The sequence below is a fragment of the Mustelus asterias genome, chromosome 3, assembly GCF_964213995.1.
Source record: "Mustelus asterias chromosome 3, sMusAst1.hap1.1, whole genome shotgun sequence".
NCBI classification, from domain to species: domain Eukaryota; kingdom Metazoa; phylum Chordata; class Chondrichthyes; order Carcharhiniformes; family Triakidae; genus Mustelus; species Mustelus asterias.
In genome coordinates this window covers 56615156-56639309 of record NC_135803.1, presented here as the reverse complement: position 1 = coordinate 56639309, position 24154 = coordinate 56615156, and the positions used below count along the sequence as shown (strand labels likewise).

The 24154-nt window shown below is 40.9% G+C and overlaps 1 protein-coding gene across 8 annotated transcripts in view; it reads left to right on the top strand.

Annotated features, from left to right (window-relative positions):
* The window catches only part of ift80 (intraflagellar transport 80 homolog (Chlamydomonas)), a 253918-nt gene that overhangs the window by 32953 nt on the left and 196811 nt on the right, over nt 1–24154 (top strand). For 3 of the 8 annotated variants that reach the window (XM_078209026.1, XM_078209023.1, XM_078209025.1), the window contains exons 2-3: nt 15549–15764; nt 17453–17563. In XM_078209026.1, the coding sequence (XP_078065152.1) occupies nt 15728–15764; nt 17453–17563 (148 nt within the window). In that variant the 5' untranslated portion in view covers nt 15549–15727. Of the gene's footprint in view, nt 1–8377; nt 8510–9854; nt 9887–15542; nt 15765–17452; nt 17564–24154 lie in introns of those variants that run through there. The other 5 variants (XM_078209021.1, XM_078209020.1, XM_078209024.1 and 2 more) reach the window with 4 other exon arrangements.

The window sequence follows — 24154 nt, the reverse complement described above, 5'->3', positions numbered from 1 at the left end:
GATTAGCCATTACTGCTCCATTCTGAATAATGCTATTCTAGAACATTAATTCGCTTGTGTGAATGCCCTTGCCATCCATAACCTAATTGTAGGTTAACCTGTTGACATTTTAATACTGATACAAACCTGGTTAATGAGTGACGATACCTTCCCCAAACACTTTTTCTGCCTAAACATTCATTCCAGCTCTTGCTTTTCCTATATTGTGACCCATGGCATAGCTCCAATTATCAAGCCCAACCTCAGCCTCGTTTCCTTTGAAAGAACTTCATTGGCTGCTAAATGCTTTGAGGTGCCTGGTGATTTTGAAAGGTGCTATATAATGCAAGTATTTTTTGTCTCAATTAGGATAATAGAGATAGGAATTTGGTGCGTTCACATGATAATCTCACCAACAGTAGTTTGCATTTACAACTTTTGCACCATCAATGATTATTGTCAAATTCCATAGATAATAGTGTGTAAGTAAAACCTTTTTTCTAATTTTATGATTAATGAATAAAGGGCAGCAGGTGAACTGTTACTCTGACACTTGCACTACTTAATATATTGTCTTTTGTTTCATGGAATTTTAAACACTTTAATGATTCAACACAGAACAGAACATTCTTATCATTGTAAGTCAAATTGTGGTCATGTGCTGGAATATCTGTCAGAACCCCAAAACAGATGATTATGTTTTGGCAAACGTAGGAGTTCTTTTGCCAGAAGGACATTTTGAAAAAAAAATTCTTCGAAATATTAGTTTGACTGCCAGATGCTTCTGTTTTTTTTAAATGAACATATCTCTCCCATGGTGTTGGTGGCAGCCCATTCTGGCTGAAGTTTAAAATTTGATAGATTGAGCTCTAGTCGAGCTTGAAAGGGTTTTTGAAGCAGATTCAATTATTGCCTTCAAAAGGAAACTGGGTAAGCACTTGATAAGGAACAATTTGCAAGTCCATGAGGAAAGAGCAAAGGACAGAAAATAGAAGCAGGAGTAGGCCATTCTGCCCTTTGAACTTGCTCTGCCATTCATTTTGATCATAGCTGATCATCAAATTCTATGACCTGATGACCTTGGTGCATGCTCGCACTCGAGCTCTGGGGTGTCCACCTCAAAGTTGCTAAGGATGAGCAGGTTGGGCACCCCACCAGAATTGCGGCTATTGTCTCCAAGCATAAATACTTTGCACCTTCTTCTCAGTAAAACAAGCTAAGTTTTAGTTTGATGTCTAACATTTTAGCCATCCAGCCTTGCTATAGGGAACACTCCAGAACAGGACACATGACTCCATTCACCCAAAATTTAAAGCTACAGTCCCCAAATGTTATCTTATAAACCTCGCAATTGTAACATCTCCCCACCGAATGATACATCACCTGTTTGATGAGTTTTCATAAACATATCCAAAATATAACAATTTATAGAATATTACACCTTGACATCTAACTTACTGCATACAATACAAGTAATCTTCTCTCTCCACCCCCCCCCCCCCCTCCCTCCCATGACCCCCCATGCTCCTTCTTCCCCCATACTGTAACATTGTCTATTAACTAGTTTACCTTGGCAGCATCACAATGTTCAACCGGTATCAATCAAATACATACATGGGCAATCAAACAGTATCTTAAAAATATAAGTTCTAAGCCCAGTTCCTCTTTGAAAACTTCTACTTCCTCTTGTCACAATTATAGTAAAATTGTAATCTTAACTTTCTCTGTTATAAATTCTTGTGACCTCTATTAAAATGGATGAACCTTTTCAGCCATGTTCTATCATAATCATTACTGTATAGCCTCTGGTCGCTAAGTAACACGAGATTCCCTAAGCCCCACTACCCCCTCCAACAATGGATCTCTCGGAAAACTTTCTGTAAGAGATTTATCCATCCTTTTCTGAGCAATTGAACTTCATAATATCCAAAGTAAAAGTTTTAAACCAAATACAGAGTTCAAAAATTTACATATACTTTGGAATTATATGATTAAAGTAATCCAGTCAGCAGTCCTTTAATTCAAGTTTTTAATTTGAGAACCCCAGCCTCTCTCAAAAGCCTTTCACTTGATATTAATGTCCAGATCTCTGACACTGTTACCTGAGTTTACATTGTGCAGTGTGATCCTGTGTACGTTACACAATTTCCATTTCCACTAAACTAGTGGAACATATTTCTTTACCTTCCAGAAGTTTTTGCTCCGTCCTTTTTCAAAATTGCTTGAAGAAAAGGTGAAAACACATTTTTTGAAGTGTTATTGTTTTGAAGCAGTATTTCCATGAGTGCTTTTTTTAAAGAGATAAGAGCACAAGTTATGTTCTGTAAACTTTACAAAGTCCGTTAAATTGAGTTTGTGGTTTCTCTTCCTAATACGAATTTATTAAAAAAGCACACAAATTAGTTAAATATTTAAACGGACTGTCTCTAATTACCATTTATATTGTGTTGACAGTTTAAAAATTTGAGACAGAGCAGAGGTGCTGATTGAATGGGAGACGGGAACATGTTGAAATTACATCCCCCCCCTGGAATGCGGGGGAGGGAGGGGGGGGGGGGTGGGGTGGGATGTGGTTTAAATTGTAAAACCTGGGTTTCTGCGGTGTGAGCAACTAATCTGCTATCAAGACATGAGCCAGTATTTTGAATATACTAATGAGGCCGCATGCCTCAGATTTTAACAGATGTTTTGCACTTAATGGCAATGATCTGGCCTTCCCAGTGCTCGGGAAACCCAGTACTGATGACAGCGGCATTCAACAGTGTGGTGCTTTTCCAGCACTGATTGTGGGCTGGGAAGAGCTGGAATGCTTCCCCTGGCCCTCGAGCAAATTTTTGCCCTCCTTTCTTCTGATTGTTGCCTCCTTGCTGCTGAGTGTGGCTGGCTTATGCCATGTCAATTCCTGATCTCCCAAGCATTAATTTTCCCTCTCCGTCCCAACTGCTGAGCTCCAACCCCCAAGCTAACACCCCCACTTTCCCAGTCAGCTGCTCCTCCCATATGATCAGCCAAATGTTACCCCTGATCTGATGTATTGTGATCCAGTGACTCTGCCTCTCCAGCTGACCCATGATCCGGACAACCCCTCCCCCTCCAGCAATTTTCCTCCAGTTTATGATTGACCATGTCATCTTCAACATCTACTCAATATTCCCCACCTCCAGAGAACAGGAAATTTAAACATGGAAGGGAGCAAATATGTGAGGCACTCAGCTTCATTGTACTATTTAAATGATTGACCTGTCTCCTTTGAGTGTGTCAGTGTCCAATACCCATGTTGCCTCTTTAAAACAACATTGGAGGCATGTTGGGATGGGTTCAAAATTTTAAAAATTCAATTCCCATCTGATCCAAATCCACATATTTCAGGGCTAAAATTCCATCCTTTATGTATATTGGAAATGCAACTTGTTTATCCAGAATATGAGGAGAGTTTTGATTTTGGATGTGATTACAAAAGTTGAACATCAAAAATTCCTTCTAAGTTCCCACCTTGCTAGAACATTTTAAGAGAAAAGTTGGAAAAACACTTGGGACTTTTTTAATGTACAACTGTGCAGGAGTTACTACACAAGAGAAGAGCTTACACAGTTGGGGGGAGTTATATTTGCATGGATAGAGGACTAGCTAACTAGCAGGAAACCAGATCGGGATAAATGGGTCATTTTCAGGTCGGCAAACTGTAGCCAGTGGAATGCCACAGGGATCAGTGCTGGTGCCTCAACTATTTACAATCTGTATTAATGACTTGGATGATGGGCCAATTGTATTGTAGCCAAATTTGCTGTCAGTATGACGATAGGTAGAAAAGCAAGTTGTGAGGAGGATACAAAGAGTGTGCAAAGAGATATAGATAGGTTAAGTGAGTAGGCAAAAATTTGGTGGATGAAGTATAATGTGGGAAAATGTGAGGTTGTTCACTTTGGCAGGAAGAATAGAAAGGCAGACTATTATCTAATAAATGAAGCAGGAATACAGATTGCTGCAGTGCAAAGTGATCTGGGTGTATTTATTCATGAATCACAAAAGTTAGCATGCAAGTACAGCAAGTAATTAAGAAGACAAACAGAATGTTGGCCTTCATTGCAAGGGGAAATGGACTATAAAAGTAGGGAAGTTTTGCTACAACTACAGGGTATTGCTGAGATCACACCTAGAGTACTGTGGACAGTTTTGGTCACATTTATAAAGGAAAACAAGCACAGATTTGCCAAAGGCAGATTGTGCCTAACTGATCTAGTTGAATATTTTGATGAAGCAACAAAAAAGGTTGATGAAGGGAAAGCAATGGTTGTTGTTGATGTGAATTTTAGGGAAGTGTTTGACAAAAGTACCATATACAAAAGGCTGTTTAATAAAATTGCGGCTCTTAGAATAAAAAATTCTGAATTTGTTGATGATTTCAAACTTTATGTGCCTGAAAGTCAGCATGATGCCAATCAACTGCAACAGAACGTTGATAGGCATGGGGAGATGGCAGTGGTAATGTCACTGGACGAGTAACCCAGAGACCTAGGGCTCTGTGGACATGGGTTAAAATGCCAACATGATGCTTGATGGAGTTTAAATCTAGTCAATAACAAATCTGGAATTGATGGCTAGTCTCAGTAATGGTGACCATAAAACCATCACCAATTGCTATAAAAACCCATCTGGTCCTTTAGGGAAGGAAATCTCCCTGGTCTGGTCTGCATCTGACTCCAGTTCACAGTAATGTGGTTGACATTTAACTGCACCCTGAAATGGCTTAGTAAGCCACTCAGTCCAATTAGGGACAGGCAACAAATTGCCAGTAACACACACATCCCGTGAAAGAATTGGAAAGGCAAGCAGGATGGACGGACTAGTGGCAGATGGAATTTAATGCAGAGACATGCAAGGTCTCTGACAAAAAGAATAGGGAGAAGTGATATAGATTAACTGGTTCTCCAGGGTCAGAAGGATCTGGGAATTAATGTGCATAGATCTTGGAAGGTGGCAGGGCAGATTGAGAAAGCAGTTATCAGAACATTGGGGATAAATAGAAGTAGCAAGTACAAAATCAGGGAAATTGTACTGAACTTGCTGCTCTGGTTAGGCCACAGTTTAGAGCATTGTGTTCAGTCTGGTTACCACACTTTGAGAAGGATGCGACGATCCTTGAGATATTGCAGAGAAGGTTGACCAGATGAGTGATTTTAGCTACAAACTTAATTTGGAGACGCTAGGGTTGTTCTCTTTGGAGCAGGATAGTTTGATGGAGATTTAATAATGTGTACAAGATTATGACATAATCTTTACATAAGTTAGACAAAGAAAAGCTGTTCCCATTAGCTGATGGTAGAAGTAGTACCAGATTTAAGGTTTGGGGCAAGAGATGTAGGGGGGGTGTGAGGAGGAACATTTTTACACAGCCACTGGTAACTATCTGGATCTTACTGCTTATGAGGATAGTGGAAGTGGAGCTGATGAGTAATTTCAAAAGGAAATTGCATGGGCACATGAGCATAATAAATTCCGGGTCTACAGTCTCTGCAGAGCTAGCGAATAGTACTGATTGGATAGCTCTACGGACACTGGCATTGACTCAAATGGAACAAATGCTCTCCTTCTCTGCTGTAATGACTCTGACTCCTCCTTACTCCTTGACAGCAATCAGTATACCATGTACTTATGTGCATACCCATTAGCCATTTTCTGTTTGTCACCCATCATCATCCTCATGTGGTGTGCCATGCAGCAGAACTCGTGTGACCTCGACTTCTGGGGAACTTGTGCCCTGCATGTCACCATGTGCAAATGCCACTTCTAACCTAGCTTTTACTGTATGCACAGTGTCAGGATTTGCATTAGTGACTGAGAGGGAGTGATGGTGTTTAATTTTTATCACTGTCTTGTGGCTCTTCCCCCATTGCTTGATCAGGTATCAGTTCTTTGGTATCCGAAAGGAGAAAGACAGTGTTACAGTTGTGGTGAGCAAAGGGAAGGAACCAAGGGTGTATGCTTACGCTCACTGCAGCTTGTACATCAGAAGTGATTATGAGATGTGGGGGTGATGTGTGAGAAGGAGGATTAGGTCGAAGGATACCATCATCTTTAATGCTTTCAGCCCCGCTGGCCTCAGTTATGGCTATTTCAGTGATGGTGAGCACCATCAGCCATGCCTGAACCCACCAGTAAACTTGGGCTGTGATTGTGTGCTACCTTGACCTGCAAGAGAAAGGGAAATACCTCTGTGAATGTGATGCAGTTTGTTTGGGTAATGTTTTGTCACGGTTGAACAGCTGGCAGTGTGTGGAAGTTGAGGCTTGCAGTAGTGCTAACTATGAGAGTGATGTGAAGCCATGAACGTGAGGTATGAGTATTGAGATTGTTGATAGGTGAATGATGGGGCTGTGATGCATTGAGTAGTTGTGAGGTTTATGATGCTATTGATAAGATATGACATATGAAAATACATTGACCTTGATCGTGTGTGAACTTCTCATGGATCATCATCCAGCTCCATAGAACCGTAGAATCCATATAATTCCCATGGTGCAGAAGGAGACCATTCGACCCATCAAGTCTGACTCTCCAAATAAACATCTTATCCAGGTCCATCCCCTGCCCATCTTATCCCTGTGCATTTACCATGGCTAATCCACCTAACCTACACATATTTGGACACTAATGGGCAAGTTAGCATGGCCAAGCCACCTAACATGCACAATTTTGGACTGTGGGAGGAAACCTGAAGCTTGTGGTCCAGTAGCAGGGACACCACCACTGCGCCATAAGACTTCTCATTTCAGTAAATGTCGATGAAACATGTTACTATTTTTATGTGCTGTGACAGTATTTCGCCTCTCTGATTGAAGTATAAAACCGCTTCCATTTTGTTTAAAGTTACAAATTAATATTTATTCAGTTATATTTGTTGCTCAATTAAATAGCTCTTCATTTGTCTTCATAAATTATATGGTTTTGTTGTCGTTGGTGGATACTGATGTGCAAATTGTTTCAGGTTTTTGAAAATTATGTATGGGAGGATCCAACAACACTTGTTGATTTTGGATTTAACATACAGAAGTATGTCAGACACACACAGTAGTGTCATTCCACTCGAGAACACATGCAAAAACTGCAAGAAACGCTGGAACTTTCTCAAAAACGATAAACGTTTACATGATATTCTAAGCATTTTATATTCCATAAAATAATGTTCACCAAGGAATGAGTTAAAGGTTGCAACCTAATCTGAGGTTTCAGATGACATTGTAAAGCACTCAATCCATGGTTAATGGAGTCATCTGATAATCTTTAAATTACAGCTAGTAATTTATTCACCATGTATCCAGGGTTAATCTGCGATGTTCCTGTTGTTTAATTTTCTGTGCAGTCTAATGTGTAGTGTAAATTAATCTTGCTCAATGTTGGTAAACCTTTTTACTTGTATACAGCAGTTTGACAAATTGCAATGGTACATTGAAAACAAAGCAAATTTAGTTTAGACATTACTCTTGTATCAGTGACGAGTAAACAAAGTATTTAACAGAAACCAATTTGTGGGTTGTCTGTATGATAACAATTTGGTAAATAGCAGTCAATCTGACTTCAGCAAGGAATGATCTTGTCTGAACAAACCTCAGTGACTTTTAAAGAGATGGAATCCTAAACAGGCTGTTGTAAATCTAATGACTTGGTTATCTAGACTTTCAGAAAGTCTTTTGGCAATGTTCTGTAAAGACTGCAACATAAGCTTAATGTGAATTTATAGTAAATCCTGAAAATGAGTAAGCAACTGGTTTGAGAAAAAGAAGCAACAACATGCTACGAATGAGCGAAAACAAAAACATTCAAAACGTTGGAAATAAAACCAGAAAGTGTTGCCAATTACACAGTAGTTCTGATTAATCTAAAACATTATAGGAGGAAGGCTTTGTCTTGGTGATAGTATTCCCACTGCCTGACTCAGAAGGTGCGGGTTTCAAAATGGATAGTCCTGGCAAATGACAACTGGAGCCCCGAATCTGAAGTATTGGTTGACATCCAGCAAAATGCTTGCTTCCAGTAGTAGGTGTATTAGAAGTTGAAAATGGACAATCGTGCTGATAATTATAATACTGCATATTTTATATCTCAAATACAGATATGGGGACCATGTTTTGTTTTATTATCCTCCTCATTGTAAGGAGTGTAGGAGCTTATAAAATCCTGCATATAGAGCTAATGATTGCCCAGACTGGTATAAGGCCCTTATCACCAAATCTCTTTTGTCTCTTGCCTCTACCTTAAAATCTTTTACTGCCCAACAAAGCCCCAGAGTAAATTTCTCACCAAGTTATTCTCCGTGTTACCTCCCTCAGCTTCTGCACAGTGACTTCTTATTCTGGGTGATTCTAACCTCCATCTCAACCTGCCATCCTTCTCTCTACAGGTTTACTATCATTCTGTTCTCCCTTAACTCTCTCTTGATTCATGGCAACCACCTCAATCTTGCTATGTTATGTGACCATTCTTTATTTTCTCCATCTTAATCACAAATAAAGACAACTCTGTTAACTTCACTGTATCCTTTGCCACAGAGATCTTTCCTTATTTCCAATGTATGTCTTTCTGTGTCTGCCATTGGTGTGTGGGGGATTAAAAACTCTATTTGCTTATAGCCGAGCTTTAAAATTCCATACTTTAACCCTCGGTTTACCACAGCAGCTGCAGATCTACTCAATTGTGCACACACCTGCACCTTTGATGCTCTTGACCCCAGTGAAACCCTTACTCTTTCCTCCTCTAGTTATTGTCGCTGGTATCACCCTTACTTTACTCCCTTACGGTTTTAGGATTTTAGCTGTGTATTTTCTTCTTGTGTAAGATTTGGCATTGCTTAAGAACCAGCTGGATTGTTATGAAGGGAAGCTGTAGCTTTTTGTTTATGGGAAATTGAGCTGAGATAACATAATGTGCTTCCTTGTCTGTGTTTACCTTGTAAAGAGATGCTGGTAAGGAGAAAATTGTTGGAGATTGTGGACAGCTTTTGTAGCCTCCGTAAATGGATTGTATACAGCTCAATTTTAGCAATAATTGTTTATTTTCGTCCTGTTGTTACACTAAATATTTATTGATGAGTTAAGTATAAATCAGGAATATTGTGTAACCAAATGTACCTATTTCAAATATAAACATGGTTAGTCATTCAGTATTAACAAGAAATGCTAACTTTAACATTAAGAAGTATTATGCAACAGCAGTGTGGGAAGTCAAAAATGGGCAATTGTGCTGATAACTACAGATCTGTATATTTTTACTACTCGAATACAAATATAAGGGGTCGGTCATGTTTTATAATGCTCCTGTGAAGAGCTCTGGGATGATTTATTACACTAAATGTCCTGTATTAAATATAAGTTGTTGTGGACCAAAATTTTATCTTTTAATTTCTTATCATTTTGTTGCATCTTTCGTTTTAACTCCATATTCTCTTGTTATACATGTGATGCTATACACAAATAATTAAAATAAACTGCACGGATGCCAGTTTTTATACAAATCTGTATAAAATTAAACCGTATTATTAAATGATTAGTTTTGAAATCTACGGATGTGAATTTTTGAATGTTGTTTTTTTCATTACTGCAAATGACACTGTAGCTATAGCTTATTCTTCTCCAATTGAATTAGGCCGCTTGACAATCAGTAAGTTTGCATATTTGGATTGTTACAGCCTGCAGTTTTTCCTGTGTCAGCACACTTTTATGGTTAACAGGATTAAAATAAAGGGTAACTGGACTCGGAAATTAAGCAATTTCCGCTTTTCATTCACTGATCAACATCATATCACTCTATTATAATTTAGATGCAAGTACAACTTATTAAACAAGTTTCTGATTCTTTGTTTCAATTGTAGTGCAGAGCATCACCGCCTTATGGAAACTGAGAAAGTGGATGAGTATATGCTTTTTTATATTGCAAGCGAATCAGATGCATAATCATAAAATTGCAAATGCAACTTAATGCAGGAAAGTGTTAAATGATGCATTTTGGTGAGAAGAATTCACTTTGGTAAGAAGAACGGCAATATCAACCAAAGGGTTCAATTCTAAAGGGGGTTCAGGAACAGAGAAACCTGGGGCATATGTGCACAAATCTTTGAAAGTGGCAGAGGAGGTTGAGAAAATGGTTTAAAATGCATAAGGGACCCTGAGCTTTCTTAATAGGGACGTAGAGTTCAAAAGCCAGGAAGTTATAGTGAACCTTTACACAACATTACTACAGCCTCAACTGGAATATTATGTCCAGTTCTGGGTACTGCACTTTAGGAAGGCTTTAGAGGTTGCAGAAAAGGCAATTACTTGGATAGTCTGGAGAAGCTGGGGTTGTTCGCCTTAAAGGAGATCTGATAGAGATGGTCAAAATCATGACAGGTCTGGACAGGGAAGAGAGAGAGATGAACTGTTCCCATTGGCAAAAGGGTCCAGAACCTGAGGACACAAAAAAGAATAAAGGACAATACAGCACAAGAACAAACCCTTCAGCCTACCGAGCCTGCACTGATTCCTAATCGTTATTTAGACCCACTGCTTACTGCCCATACGCAGTTATTATCCCTCTGTTCGCCTCCTATTCGTGTAGCTATAAAGATACCCCTTGAATGTTGCTAATGTGCCTGCTTTCACCACCTCCACTGACAGTGTGTTCCAGACACACACCGCTCTCTTGTGTAAAAAGCTTTCCCTGCTCGTCACCCCTAAACTTTCTCCGTCTCACCTTGAACCTGTGTCCTCTTGTAGTTGACCTTTCCACCCTGAGAAAAAGCCTCTGACTATCCACCCAATCCATGCCTAGACTTCTATCAGGTCACCCCTCATTCCCTGTCTTTCCAGTAAAAACAATCTGAGTTTATCCAACTTCTCCTCATACCTAAAACCCTCCAGACCAGGCATCATCCTGGTAAATTTTCTTTGCACCCTCTCCAAAGCATCCTTCTAGTAGTGTGGCATCTAGAACTGCACACAATATTCCAAATGTGGTTAACTAAAGTTCTATAGAGCTGTAACATAACTTGCCAAATTTTATACTCAGTGCCCTTGCCGATTTGAATGCTTGGGAAACATGGGGAAAAGCTTTCTACACAGCGAGTGATTGTGATCTTGAATGCACCACCTGGTGGGGTGGTGGTGTTTGGCTCAATTGTGGCTTTCAAAAGGGAATTAGATAAGCATCTGAAGGAAAAAATATCCCCAAGACCATGGAAAAATAACAGCTGGAGAGTGGAACTAGTTAAATTGCTGTAGCAATCAGAGAGCCGGAATGGACTAAATTGGCTCAATGGCCTCCTTCTGTCCTAGAATAGTTACATTTTTATGATTCTGTTTTAGGGCAGATTTGAAAGTTGATTATGCTGGTTAGATTCACAATTGATCATAAATATCACAAATGTACTACAGCTGGCAGCCAAGTATACAGCTTGTATTGTTTCCCTCTTCATGTCTGTCTTTTTCCCTTTCACGCTTCTCTGCTGAGGTCCGATACTACCAGAGTGATAGTCACCTCCTTGGAGAGATTTGGTATAATTTGCTTTGGAGTTCCATAGCAGTTATTGTTGGCTATTCTTTCATAGTATTAATTGATAATTGTCTCTTGACAAAGGAATATAAAGGAGATATCCATGATCAAGAATGAATTGTAGCTTTTTATGTACGTCTAGGTGAAGGTAAAGTCACCATCGTCCCAGATGACTAGGCTGGTGGTGATTTAACCTGAGGATCACCATATCTCAGGCAAGGGGCAAGGTTGAGAAGTTGGGGCCTTCGTGAATAACCTCGGCCAGTATGGGAATTGAATCCGCGCTGCTGGCATCACTCTGCATCACAAACCAGTTGTCCAGCCAACTAAGCCAAACCAACCTTTGACAGATAAAATATGCTGAAGGGTATACTGTATGATTGTGGCATACTCGGGCATTCTTTATCCTCCCTGTGCTTGAGTGTAAAATTCAATCCTATATTCAGGACAGGCAATGGTCAAATAACGCAGATGCTAAACTATCTAAGAGCAAATGATTCCCAATCCAACATTCTGGGGCAGAATTATTTACAAATACTTTACAATTTTTTTTCAGTTGTAATCTGCTGAGGTTTCTCGAAGCCACTTTCTGAATCTTTTGATGGCTGAAATATAATTTATTTGTCCCCTCTACAAAGTGCAAGAAGATTGTAAAGTTCCACCTCAACATTTTTTAAAGGGTCACATGCCTGATTATTCTGGTAGGATACTCTTGGTAGGTGAAGTATACTTTCAAAGAATAGTAATCTAAAATTGTCATTGTATTCTACTTTTTTTCATTTTCAATTAAGCCCCCTCAGTCCCCAACTAAAAGGAATATTAGCAAAACCTTCCTCTGGCCTTTGTTTTGTTTTGTAGTCAGTGAAACTCCCATAAAGAAATACATAATTGTTGTGCAGTTTTAATTGTCTTCAATTTAGTGCCTTCCTGAGTGATCCAGCTTCCTGTGTGAAAGCTCCCTTAAAAGAAAAGATATTGCGCAGATATTTTTGTATTTTATGGAAATTCCAAAAGAAAAGCTGGGAGAGTTCCACATGAATCTTCTCTTTATGATGCATTTGATTTATATTGTGGTACATACTGTTGTATATTCTAATGTCAATACTGGCCAGGCATGGTTGCAATCCACGTTCACATTCAAAAACTTTGAAGGAATGGGTTTTCCGAACACGTCCAAAATACTCTAGATATACAAGAGGGTCTGTGTTTGTTTTAAATGGAAACACGTGAGTGAAGTGCTCAGAACTATTAACCAGGGCACTAAAGTTAGAATGACGAAGATAGAAGACAAAATAAGCAGTAGTAAGTTGAGAACAAATTTGAGTTTCTTAAAAGTTTAGAGATTGTAGGAGAAAGTAAAACAGAGATGAGGAGCTTCATAGTTTGAGGCCTAGAGAAAGAATAAGTTAGTCAGAAACAATACTGTGATTTGAATATAGTGAGTTGTGGATTGTGAAAAATAAGGTAGGGAAGTTTAGAGAGGCTATAACTCCAACATCAGTTTGTATTTAAACAGCACCTTTAATGTAGTGAAACTTTATAAGGTGCCTCACAGGAGCATTCTGAAACAAACTTTGACACAGCTGCAAAAAGAGAGATTGGGGAAGATGATCAAAAGTTTGGCCAAAGAGCTAAGTTTTAGGAAGTGTCATAAAGGAGGAAAGAGAGGTAGAGAAGCAGAGTGATTAGGAATGCAATTCTAGTGTTTAAAGCATTACAAACTGATAGTAATGGTTACAGCAGCAGATGAACTGAAGCAAGGATTAAGTCTGGTGATGTACAAAGGTGGAAATAAGCGGTCTTTTGGGGTCACACATGACACCAACATTGTGAACATTCTGGTTCAGTTGCAAAGAGAGGGATGTAGTCATTGGTTAGGAAAAGGAGTTTGGAGCGAAGACAATTTTGGTCTTCCCAATATTTAGGTTGGAGGAAACTTCTCCTAATCCGATACTGGATGTCAGACAAGCAGTGTGACAATTTAAAGAGTGGTGGTGAGGTGGAAGTGGGTGTTTCACTGGAAACTAATGCTGCATTTTCAGATGATTGGGGTAGCATGTAAATGAAAATTATGATGGGCCCAAGAATAAATGGGCTGCAACTTGTACAATATATTAATTACTTTGACGTGGAGACAGAGTAATGCATCTAATGTTAAGCTAAGTGGGACTGCAAACTGAAGGTGACACGGAGAGGATGCAATGAGATTCAGACAGGTTATGTGAGTGACAGCGGAAGTGGCAGGTTATTCACTTTTTGTTTAGGGAATAAAAAAGCAGAATATTTGTTATAAGGGATAAAACTTGTAAATGTTGAAGTTCTGGGGACATGGCTGTATCAAAAAGAACACAAAGTTAGCACACAGATAATAGCAATCAATTAGCAAAGCAATTTTCTTGTTGATCTTTATTACAAGGTGATTAGAACACAGAATAAGAAAGGCTTGCTACAATTGTACAGGGCTTTGGTGAGACCATGCTTGAAATACTGTGCACAGCTTTAGTTACAATATTTAAGGAAGGAAATACTTGCTTTGGAGGGAGTACAGCTAGGGTTTCCTAGATTAGTTTTTGGGATGAGGGTGTTATTTTATGATTGAGACTATATTCTCTGGAATTTAAAAGAACGAGAGGTGACTTCATTCAAATGTACAAGATTCTGAAGGGGATTCACCTGGCTAAAGAATTTAGGAGCTGAGGCAAAGTCTCAAGGTAAGGGGCTGATCATTTAGCACTGAGGAGACATTTCTTCACTCAAAGAGCTGTGAAGTTCTCTGTCCCAGAAGGTTGTAGACACTCCATTATTGATTATGTTTAAGGTTAAGATGAACAGAATTTTGGTGTTTTCTGGAATGAAGGGATAGGATTAATGAGCAGGAAAGTGGAGCTAAAGTCAAAGATCAGCCATGATCATGTTGAGTGGTGAAGCAGACTCAATGGGCCATATGATCTACTACTGCTCCTATTTCTTTCATTAGCGATAACAATACTAATGTATTCTATCAAAAAAATAAACACAAGTTGCAATGAAGAAAGAAAATTACAATGCATACTTTTAAGAGAGTATGTGCAGCATTTTTCTGGCTCGTTGACAAATTTTGCTTACTCTAAACAGCACTAAACTGCTTACCCTACACAGCGCCAAAGCTGTGTACTTGAAATTCTGTTTTTACTAGCTGAGGTATATTATAGTGCTTTTATAATACTAAAAACCTACAGTTTTAAATTTCAAATTATCCAATTATAAAAATATATAAGGTTATGTGCATTTCAAAATTCCGTTGCACAGAGATTACAGCATTATAATTATAACGTTGTGTGGGCTATTTCCCTGTGTTGGTCCAGTGGTTGAACAAATGTATAATGGTTGAGCCATGCAAACCAGGAAATTGCCAGGTTTAATTAATTGTGCTAAAATTTGGAGTAGATTTGCTAAAATCGTCTTCTACACTCATAAGTGAAGGAGAACAAACTAACCAGGCTTCAGGTTCCTGATCAATATCCAGTGATTGCTGCTGAAATTGCATTTGGATGTCTGACGAGGACAGAACCATTCTCTGCTGTGATGCCTCTTCCCACCTAATAGCTTGCTGATCTCACTTGTCAATAATTGTAGTAAATGTTAGTCATTTGAATTGCCTACTGGAGAGTAAGCAGGGAGGTGGAACTGTATCCAGTCCATTTGAACATTTTTTTTTTCTCTTTTAAACGTCTTTGCATTTTGCACAATTTTAGAGCCTGTGCAGTGGTCCAGCAGACTGGCAGCTTGCTCTGACGGTCTGTACCAATGATGGTCTTGAACCAGCCACTAGGCGGTGCATGAGAGCAGTCCCCTAGTTGCTTTCTCATTTCAGTGTGGTCTGTTTTAGGAACATCCCTTGATGGAATCTTTTATGGGCAATTGCAGTCATGATGTAATGATTTTATGAAAACACAATGGAGCAACAAGAGGTTGCACCAACATACTTCATAATAAAAATCATTTCTTGAAATTAAGATCAGTGTCATACTGCTTCCTTATTTTCTTTAATTTTACTGCACATAAAGAATTGGTCAGTTGCGTGGGTTGGACAACAGCAGATGAGTTGTATTCGTCCAGTGATGATCATCAAATCCTGAAGTGGAATTTGTTGACAAATGAAACTGCACAGATAGTAAGACTAGCTGAAGAAATTTATCCCATAGACCTGCACTGGTTCCCGAAGACAACAGGGGGCAAGAAGCAGATGCAAGCAGAAATATTTGTGCTCACCAGTACTGATGGTAAGTGTTGTTTTCATGTGTATGATTTTGTAATATTGGTGTAGTACGTTACATTTCTTGCTGTTCACTTCTTGACAAATTTAATGCTTATCAAGGTGAGGGATGTTAATGATGAGCAATGAAACAATTTCCATTTTTGGTTAGATGCAGACTACAAATTTCTCTATTCCTGTGCGTGCGCCTCAACCCTAACCTCAGAAAAGCAGTCACTAGTAAACCTGTCTGAACATTTTTCTAATTTCTACATAGCCACTCTGTCTTCTACGGTTGAGATTGTCAGTTGTTGCAAATGTTTTACGGTGGGTCCATGGCTTCTAATGACTGGATTGAGACTGCTTAAACTCAGATCGTAAAATGCTCTTGTGATCAGGAGATTTTATAATTCTGGCACTGATTCAATACCCTGCAAGTTCCTAACCTCCTGTTCTCAGAGTGTACTTGGGACGTGCATTGAAATTAACAATTCTGCAAACTGACTGTTGAATAATGTGACTGATATTTTGCAGTAAAATAAGTTTTGTATATTCCTAAAAGGAGCTTTATTGTGCTGAGGACAACCTTGGGATTGTCATTTTAGATCCTGGCAAATTGGAAGTAAAATAACAACATTTCATAGCACCAGGGTCAATCATTCAGGAAACATTTGATGCATTAACAAAGTGTGGGTGATGGATTATGTATTGTTTTTCTGAGTCTAAACAAAAGGAAATATTGATGTTGAGTCGCAGACATTTTCAGTTAATGTAATACAAATGTGTTGAGATTTTTTGAAATAAGTCCACTGTTAAGTTCAGAACATCAAATATGAACCTCTTCACATTGAAGTAACTTAAAAATTCTGATTTCTTATTCAAAATAAGTAACCTCATTTGCTATTGTGAAATGAAATACATTAAATTATTTAAACTTGTATTTCATAATTTAAAGTTGTGTTAAGCTTGTCACTCCTCCATAGCTAAAAGTGGCAGCTGTTGCTAAAAGCAGTCTAGTCATAAAAACCACAACCTCATTCAAGATGATCGTTAGGCTACTGACAATGAATTAGTTAAATCTTTCAATTGTGTCACACCTGTTCCATTTATTTTTACTTGCAAATTTGGGAAAGTTGTTTTTGAGAGAGCACGTGGACTTGTCCTTTTTAGTTAGACTGTACATTTGTTAAATATTTTGATAGTCATTAAAGCAGTTATTCCACATCAAAAACATTGTCAATAGTTTTAACACCATGTTAATGTCCCAACGTGCTTCACAATCATAAAAAACATAACAAAAAGCTGCACAAGAATTTGGGGACATGACCCACAGTATGACAAAGTGGTAAGTTTTCAGCAGGCTTTGGATTGATGGAGAGGTAGCATGGTGGATGTGTTTAGAGAGAGAGCTTCAAAGAAACTATGGTAGCTGAAAGTTAGAGCAGGAATGAAGGGAAAGAGGGAACTAAGAAAGCTAGTGTCAGAATAATGGAAGATCAAATGCTGATGTATAGTACTGGAGTAATTTGCACAACTAGGGAGAAACAAAGCCATGGAGAATATACCAAGCTCCACTATCTCATTTGCCTTATGCATTGAGCCTGTAAGCAACTATTGTATAACCAGTTATTAACAACATTTTTCTTTGTAGTGATACGATAGAAAATGAGTGCGTCCTGTATGCAAATGATTGATGAGTAACATTGTTTGTTAAAGGCAAATTTCATCTGGTCTCAAAGACTGGACGAGTGGAAAAAAGCGTAGAAGCACACCGAGGAGCTGTGCTGGCAGGGAGATGGAATTATGAGGGAACCGCTTTGGTGACAGGCGAGTGAAATATTTTAAAACTAACATGATCTATTTGGAATTCTGATTCCTTAGAAAATGCTTAATTAGAGGTATCATCCTTCATTCTGTATCCTCTACACGAAGTGTATATTAGCTCAAACATTTGATGCATTCTGGGAAAATCAGGTGCTGAGCATGCACAAGAAAATATTGCCACAACAGCTCAAATAGGTAAAGCCTCATGTCCTCTCCTGTCACATTATGTCCCAGAGACAGCAATATATCATCAAATCATTTTTCCATAATCAATAGCCATTTTCATTCATGAAATAGAAGTGCTGGAAGCACTCAACAGCTCTGAGAGAACACAGTTAATCATATTAACAACCCACCCAAGGATGTGCAGGAGAGAGTCGGTCGCGAGGGGAAGAGGCAGAATTTACAATGATTTTAAAATCAGGCTCGTGGGGTGTATTTGGCAGACTGACTTAAATTTAGCATCTGTGGGCTGGTTTCTCATGCTCAAGAAACTTGACAGTGAAGTGGAAATGGGAGCAGCTGGCTTCAGGAGTTAAGAGCTTTTTGGAGCACTCCTTGTGGGTGAGGAGGAACAAGAATATTTTCCCCTTCTCCACCCAAGCAAACCTTCTGCTCATTTTCCCCCTCCGCACCCAAGTAAACCTTCTGCTCATTTTGCTGCCACGCCTGTGGGCATGATCAGCTGAGCCCATCTCTGCACTTCCCTTTCATCCTCTCCAACTCTCAATGTGAGCCTTCTTTTCTCACTCCATCGCTGCGTTCTAATCTTCTCCTTCCACCCAACCAAATCCCAATCGAGCCCTAACTTTATTCTTCCTCCCTTCAAATTGTTGGACTCCTGCCCCTCTACCAATCCCCAATCCCCTCCGCCAAACACCGATCTCTCCCAGTTGATTTGATTTATTATTGTCACATGTATTAGCATACACTGAAAACTATTATTTCTTGCGCGCTCTACAGACAAAGCATGCCATTCATAGAGAAGGAAATGAGATAGTGCAGAATGTAGTGTCACAGTCAAAAGCTAGGGTGTAGAGAAAGATCAACTTAATGCAAGGTAGGTCCATTCAAAAGTCTGACGGCAGGTAGGTCCATTCAACAGTCTGACGGCAGCAGGGAAGAAGCTGTTCTTGAGTCGGTTGGTATGTGATTTCGGACTTTTGTATCTTTTTCCCGACAGAAGAAGATAGAGAATGTCCGGGGTGCATGGGGTCCTTAATTATGCTGGCTGCTTTGCCGAGGCAGCGGGAAATGTAGACAGAGTCAATGGATAGGAGGCTGGTTTGCGTGATGGATTGGGCTACATTCACGACCTTTTGTAGTTTCTTGCGGTCTTGGGCAGAGCTGGAGCCATACCAAGCTGTGATACAACCAGAAATAATGCTTTCTAAGGTGCATCTGTAAAAGTTGCTGAGAGTCATAGCTGACATGCCAAATTTCCTTAGTCTTCTGAGAAAGTAGAGGCATTGGTGGGCTTTCTTAACTATAGTGTTGGCATGGGGGGACCAGGACAGGTTGTTGGTGATCTGGATACCTAAAAACCTGAAGCTCTCGACCCTTTGTTTCATCCCCACTGATGTAGACTGGGGCATGTTCTCCTCTACGCTTCCTGAAGTTGATGACAATCTCCTTTTGTTTTGTTGACATTGAGGGAGAGATTATTGTTGCCGCACCAGCTCACCAGATTCTCTATCTCATTCCTGTACTCTGAATCGTCATTGTTTGAGATCTGTCCCACTACGGTGGTGTCGTCAGCAAACTTGAAAATTGAATTGGAAACGAATTTGGCCACACAGTCATAGGTGTATAAGGAGTATAGTAGGGAGCTGAGAACACAGCCTTCTGGGACACTGGTGTTGAGGATGATCATGGATGAAGTGTTGTTGCCTATCCTTACTGATTGTGGTCTGTGAGTTAGGAAGTTCAGGATCCAGTCGCAGAGGGAGGAGCTGAGGCCCAGACCACAGAGTTTGGAGATGAGTTTTGTGGGAATAATGGTGTTGAAGGCTGAGCTGTCGTCAATAAATAGGAGTCTGATGTGGGTGTCTTTGTTAGCTAGGTGTTCCAGGGTTGAGTGCAGGACCAGGGAAATGGCGTTTGCTGAGGTCCTGTTGTGGCGGTAGGCAAACTGTAGTGGATCCAGGTAGTCCGGGAGGCTGGAATTGAGATGTGCCATGACTCGCCTTTCGAAGTACTTCATTAATGATGGATGTCAGAGCCATCGGCCGATAGTCATTGAGGCACGCTGTTTGGTTTTTCTTAGGTACCGGGATGATGGTCGTCGTCTTGAAGCAGATAGGGACCTCAGATTGTTGGAAGGAGAGGTTGAAGATGTCTGCAAATACCCCCGCCAGCTGATCCGCGCAGGATCTGAATGCTTGTCTGGGTACCCCATCTAGATGTGGAGATGCCGGCGTTGGACTGGGGTAAACACAGTAAGAAGTTTAACAACACCAGGTTAAAGTCCAACAGGTTTATTTGGTAGCAAAAGCCACACAAGCTTTCGAGGCTCTGAGCCCCTTCTTCAGGTGAGTGGGAATTCTGTTCACAAACAGAACTTATAAGACACAGACTCAATTTACATGAATAATGGTTGGAATGCGAATACTTACAACTAATCCAGTCTTTAAGAAACAAAACAATGGGAGTGGAGAGAGCATCAAGACAGGCTAAAAAGATGTGTATTGTCTCCAGACAAGACAGCCAGTGAAACTCTGCAGGTCCACGCAACTGTGGGAGTTACAAATAGTGTGACATAAATTCTGATTCTAGGATCGCATGATAAAGACTCAGGAGGAAAAAAGCAGAAATATTTATGTGAAATAGTGTGACATAAACCCAATATCCCGGTTGAGGCCGTCCTTGTGTGTGCGGAACCTGGCTATCAGTTTCTGCTCCGCGACTCTGCGCTGTCGTGTGTCGCGAAGGCCGCCTTGGAGAACGCTTACCCGAATATCAGAGGCCGAATGCCCGTGACCGCTGAAGTGCTCCCCAACAGGAAGAGAACAGTCTTGCCTGGTGATTGTCGAGCGGTGTTCATTCATCCGTTGTCGCAGCGTCTGCATAGTTTCCCCAATGTACCATGCCTCGGGACATCCTTTCTTGCAGCGTATCAGGTAGACAACGTTGGCCGAGTTGCAAGAGTATGTACCGTGTACCTGGTGGATGGTGTTCTCACGTGAGATGATGGCATCTGTGTCGATGATCCGGCACGTCTTGCAGAGGTTGCTGTGGCAGGGTTGTGTGGTGTCTTGGTCACTGTTCTCCTGAAGGCTGGGTAGTTTGCTGCGGACAATGGTCTGTTTGAGGTTGTGCGGTTGTTTGAAGGCAAGAAGTGGGGGTGTGGGGATGGCCTTGGCGAGATGTTCGTCTTCATCAATGACATGTTGAAGGCTCCGGAGGAGATGCCGTAGCTTCTCCGCTCCGGGGAAGTACTGGACAACGAAGGGTACTCTGTCCACTGTGTCCCGTGTTTGTCTTCTGAGGAGGTCGGTGCGGTTTTTCGCTGTGGCGCGTTGGAACTGTTGATCAATGAGTCTAGCGCCATATCCTGTTCTTATGAGGGCATCTTTCAGCGTCTGGAGGTGTCTGTTGCGATCCTCCTCATCCGAGCAGATCCTGTGTATACGGAGGGCTTGTCCGTAGGGGATGGCTTCTTTAACGTGTTTAGGGTGGAAGCTGGAGAAGTGGAGCATCGTGAGGTTATCCGTGGGCTTGCGGTACAGTGAGGTGCTGAGGTGACCGTCCTTAATGGAGATGCGCGTGTCCAAGAATGCAACCGATTCCGGAGAGTAGTCTATGGTGAGCCTGATGGTGGGATGGAACTTGTTGATGTCATCATAGAGTTGTTTCAGTGATTGTTCACCATGAGTCCAAAGGAAGAAAATGTCATCGATGTATCTAGTGTATAGCACCGCTATACACCACGTATAGCATCGTGTCCACTCCCATTGTTTTGTTTCTTAAAGACTGGATTAGTTGTAAGTATTCGCATTCCAACCATTATTCATGTAAATTGAGTCTGTGTCTTATAAGTTCTGTTTGTGAACAGAATTCCCACTCACCTGAAGAAGGGGCTCAGAGCCTCGAAAGCTTGTGTGGCTTTTGCTACCAAATAAACCTGTTGGACTTTAACCTGGTGTTGTTAAACTTCTTACTGTGTTTACCCCATCTAGGCCAGTTGCTTTCCGTGGGTTGACCTTCGAGAAAGCTGCTCTGACATCTGCAATGGTGACCCCAAATACAGGTTCATCCAGGGTGGAGAGCATGCTCTTGCTGACCTCTTGCTCGAAACGGGCATAGACTGCATTGAGCTCATTAGGGAGGGTGTTGGAGCCAGTGATTTTACATGCCCTCATCTTGTAGCCTGCTATGTCTTGCAGACCTTGCCATAGTTGGCGGGGGTCTGTGTGGCTAACCTGGGACTCTAGCTTGGTCCGGTACTGTCTTTTGGCATCTTTGATGGATCTCCTGAGATTATATCTGGCTTTCTTGTATAGTAACAGTTTTAACAACACCAGGTTAAAGTCCAACAGGTTTATTTGGTAGCAAATACCATTAGCTTTCGGAGCGCTGCTCCTTCGTCAGATGGAGTGGAAATCTTTGTTAAAACTGTTACTGTGTTTACCCCAGTCCAACGCCAGCATCTCCACATCATTTCTCGTATAGGTCAGGGTCGCCTGACTTGAACGCCTCAGACCTGGACTTCGGCAAGCAGTGGATATCCCTGTTCATCCATGGTTTCCAGTTGGGGAACACGTGGCTTTGCTTCTTTGGCACACGGTCTTCTACACACTTGCTAATGAAGTCGGTTACTGTAGTGGTGTACTCGTTCAGGCTGATCGCAGAGTTTTTAAATACTGACCAGTCCACTGATTCCAAGCAGTCCCGTGGGAGATCATCCGATTCCTCAGACCAACATTGCACGACTTTCTTTGATGGATTCTCCTGCTTCAGTTTTTGCTTGTGAGCAGAAGCATAGCCTTGTGGTTTGATTTGCCAAAGTGGGTGGGCAATAGACCAGTAGGCATGTTTGATATTTGTGTAGCAGTGGCCTAGGATGTTTGGGCCTCTGGTGGAACAGGAGACGTGTTGGTGGTAACTTGGTAGTACGCTCTTGAGTTTGGCCTGATTGAAGTCCCCGGCCACGATGAACAAGACTTCGGGATGTTTTGTCTCAAGGCTATTCGTAGTTGTGTATATTTTGTTGCTAAAGACTTGACTGCAATGGTCCCCAGCTGTAGCACACTGCTGCTGGCAATCTGGCTGCTTGACAAGAGGAAACAGAACAAGAAAATAATAATGAGATCCTATCACTAAATTCAGTGAGAACTCAGCATACCGGTGATTCTTGGTTTCCTCCCTGCTACTGTGCTCCCCATAAATATCAGGGTCAATGTTTTAGGTTGATGATGTTTAATCGGAACTGGAAGATGATAGTGATAAATGGCTTTAAAAAAGTACAGAGCTAAGGAAAAGGGGAACAAAAAAGGATCATAATGGGTCTCGAACTTGTGTAAATGATTACAGCAGAACAGCAGAGTGGAAGGAAAGCATGAAAAATCTGGCAAGGATTAGGGTACTCGCATGGCCCAGGATTGTGGTGGAAGAAAGACTGTTAGAGCTCAGTGGTATGAAGTTCCATCATGCTCACCAGCCCACCACCTCTAATCCCAGTGGTTTTGATAATATCACCACATGCTGTCTCAGAGAAAATGATAACCACAGTTAAGTTGAAATGAGGTGTTATCGCTCGAACTTGTGTTAAGCTTCATTGCAACAGTGAAGGAGGCCAAGCATTGGGAGGTCAGAATGGAATGAACAGCAAGCAACCATAAACTAAGGGTCACACTTGAACAAGGATGTTAAGAAAAATGATTGCTTATTTTATGTTGGCTGCCCCAACATTGAGAAGTCCATACTGAGCGGTAAATGCAGTGTACTAAGTTGGAAGAAGTAGCACAAATAGTTCACTGTTTTAGCAGGAAAAGGCATTTGGGCCCTGAACGGCAGGAAGATGAGTGGTAAAAGGGCAGGTGTTAATTCTTCCTTGTTTGCGTGGTAAGGTGCCAGAGAAGGCCAGTGGGTGTTGTGGAGGAGATGGTCCTTTCAGAATCTTGAAAGGGGCCAGTAAGGGAGGGAAGGCAAAGATGTGTTTGGTCAAGGTACCACGCTGGAGGTGATGAAAATGGCAGAGGATGATCTATTGAGTGCAGAGGCTGATGGGAGGGAGGGTGAGGCCAAGGGGAACCCTGTTGTCACTCATGAAGAGAGGAGTGTGGGAAATGGGCCAGACACCGTCAACAGCCCTATCGATCACACCGGAGAAGATTTCTCAGCAGAAGAAAAACATAGGCATTTTGGAAATAAAAACATAAAATGTTGGAAGTACTAAGCAGGTCAGACAGCATCTATGGTGAGAGAAAAGTGTTCATATTTTGAAACAGATAACTTTTATGCAACTGCATCAGCTTGCGCACATAATGATTCCCAACAGACCCTTTTCTAGCCAATGCAAATCAATCTGCCTTGGCCCTCGTAACGATTACAGGAGGATGTTTTCTACGGCCTTCCTCTGTAGTTTGTACTGTT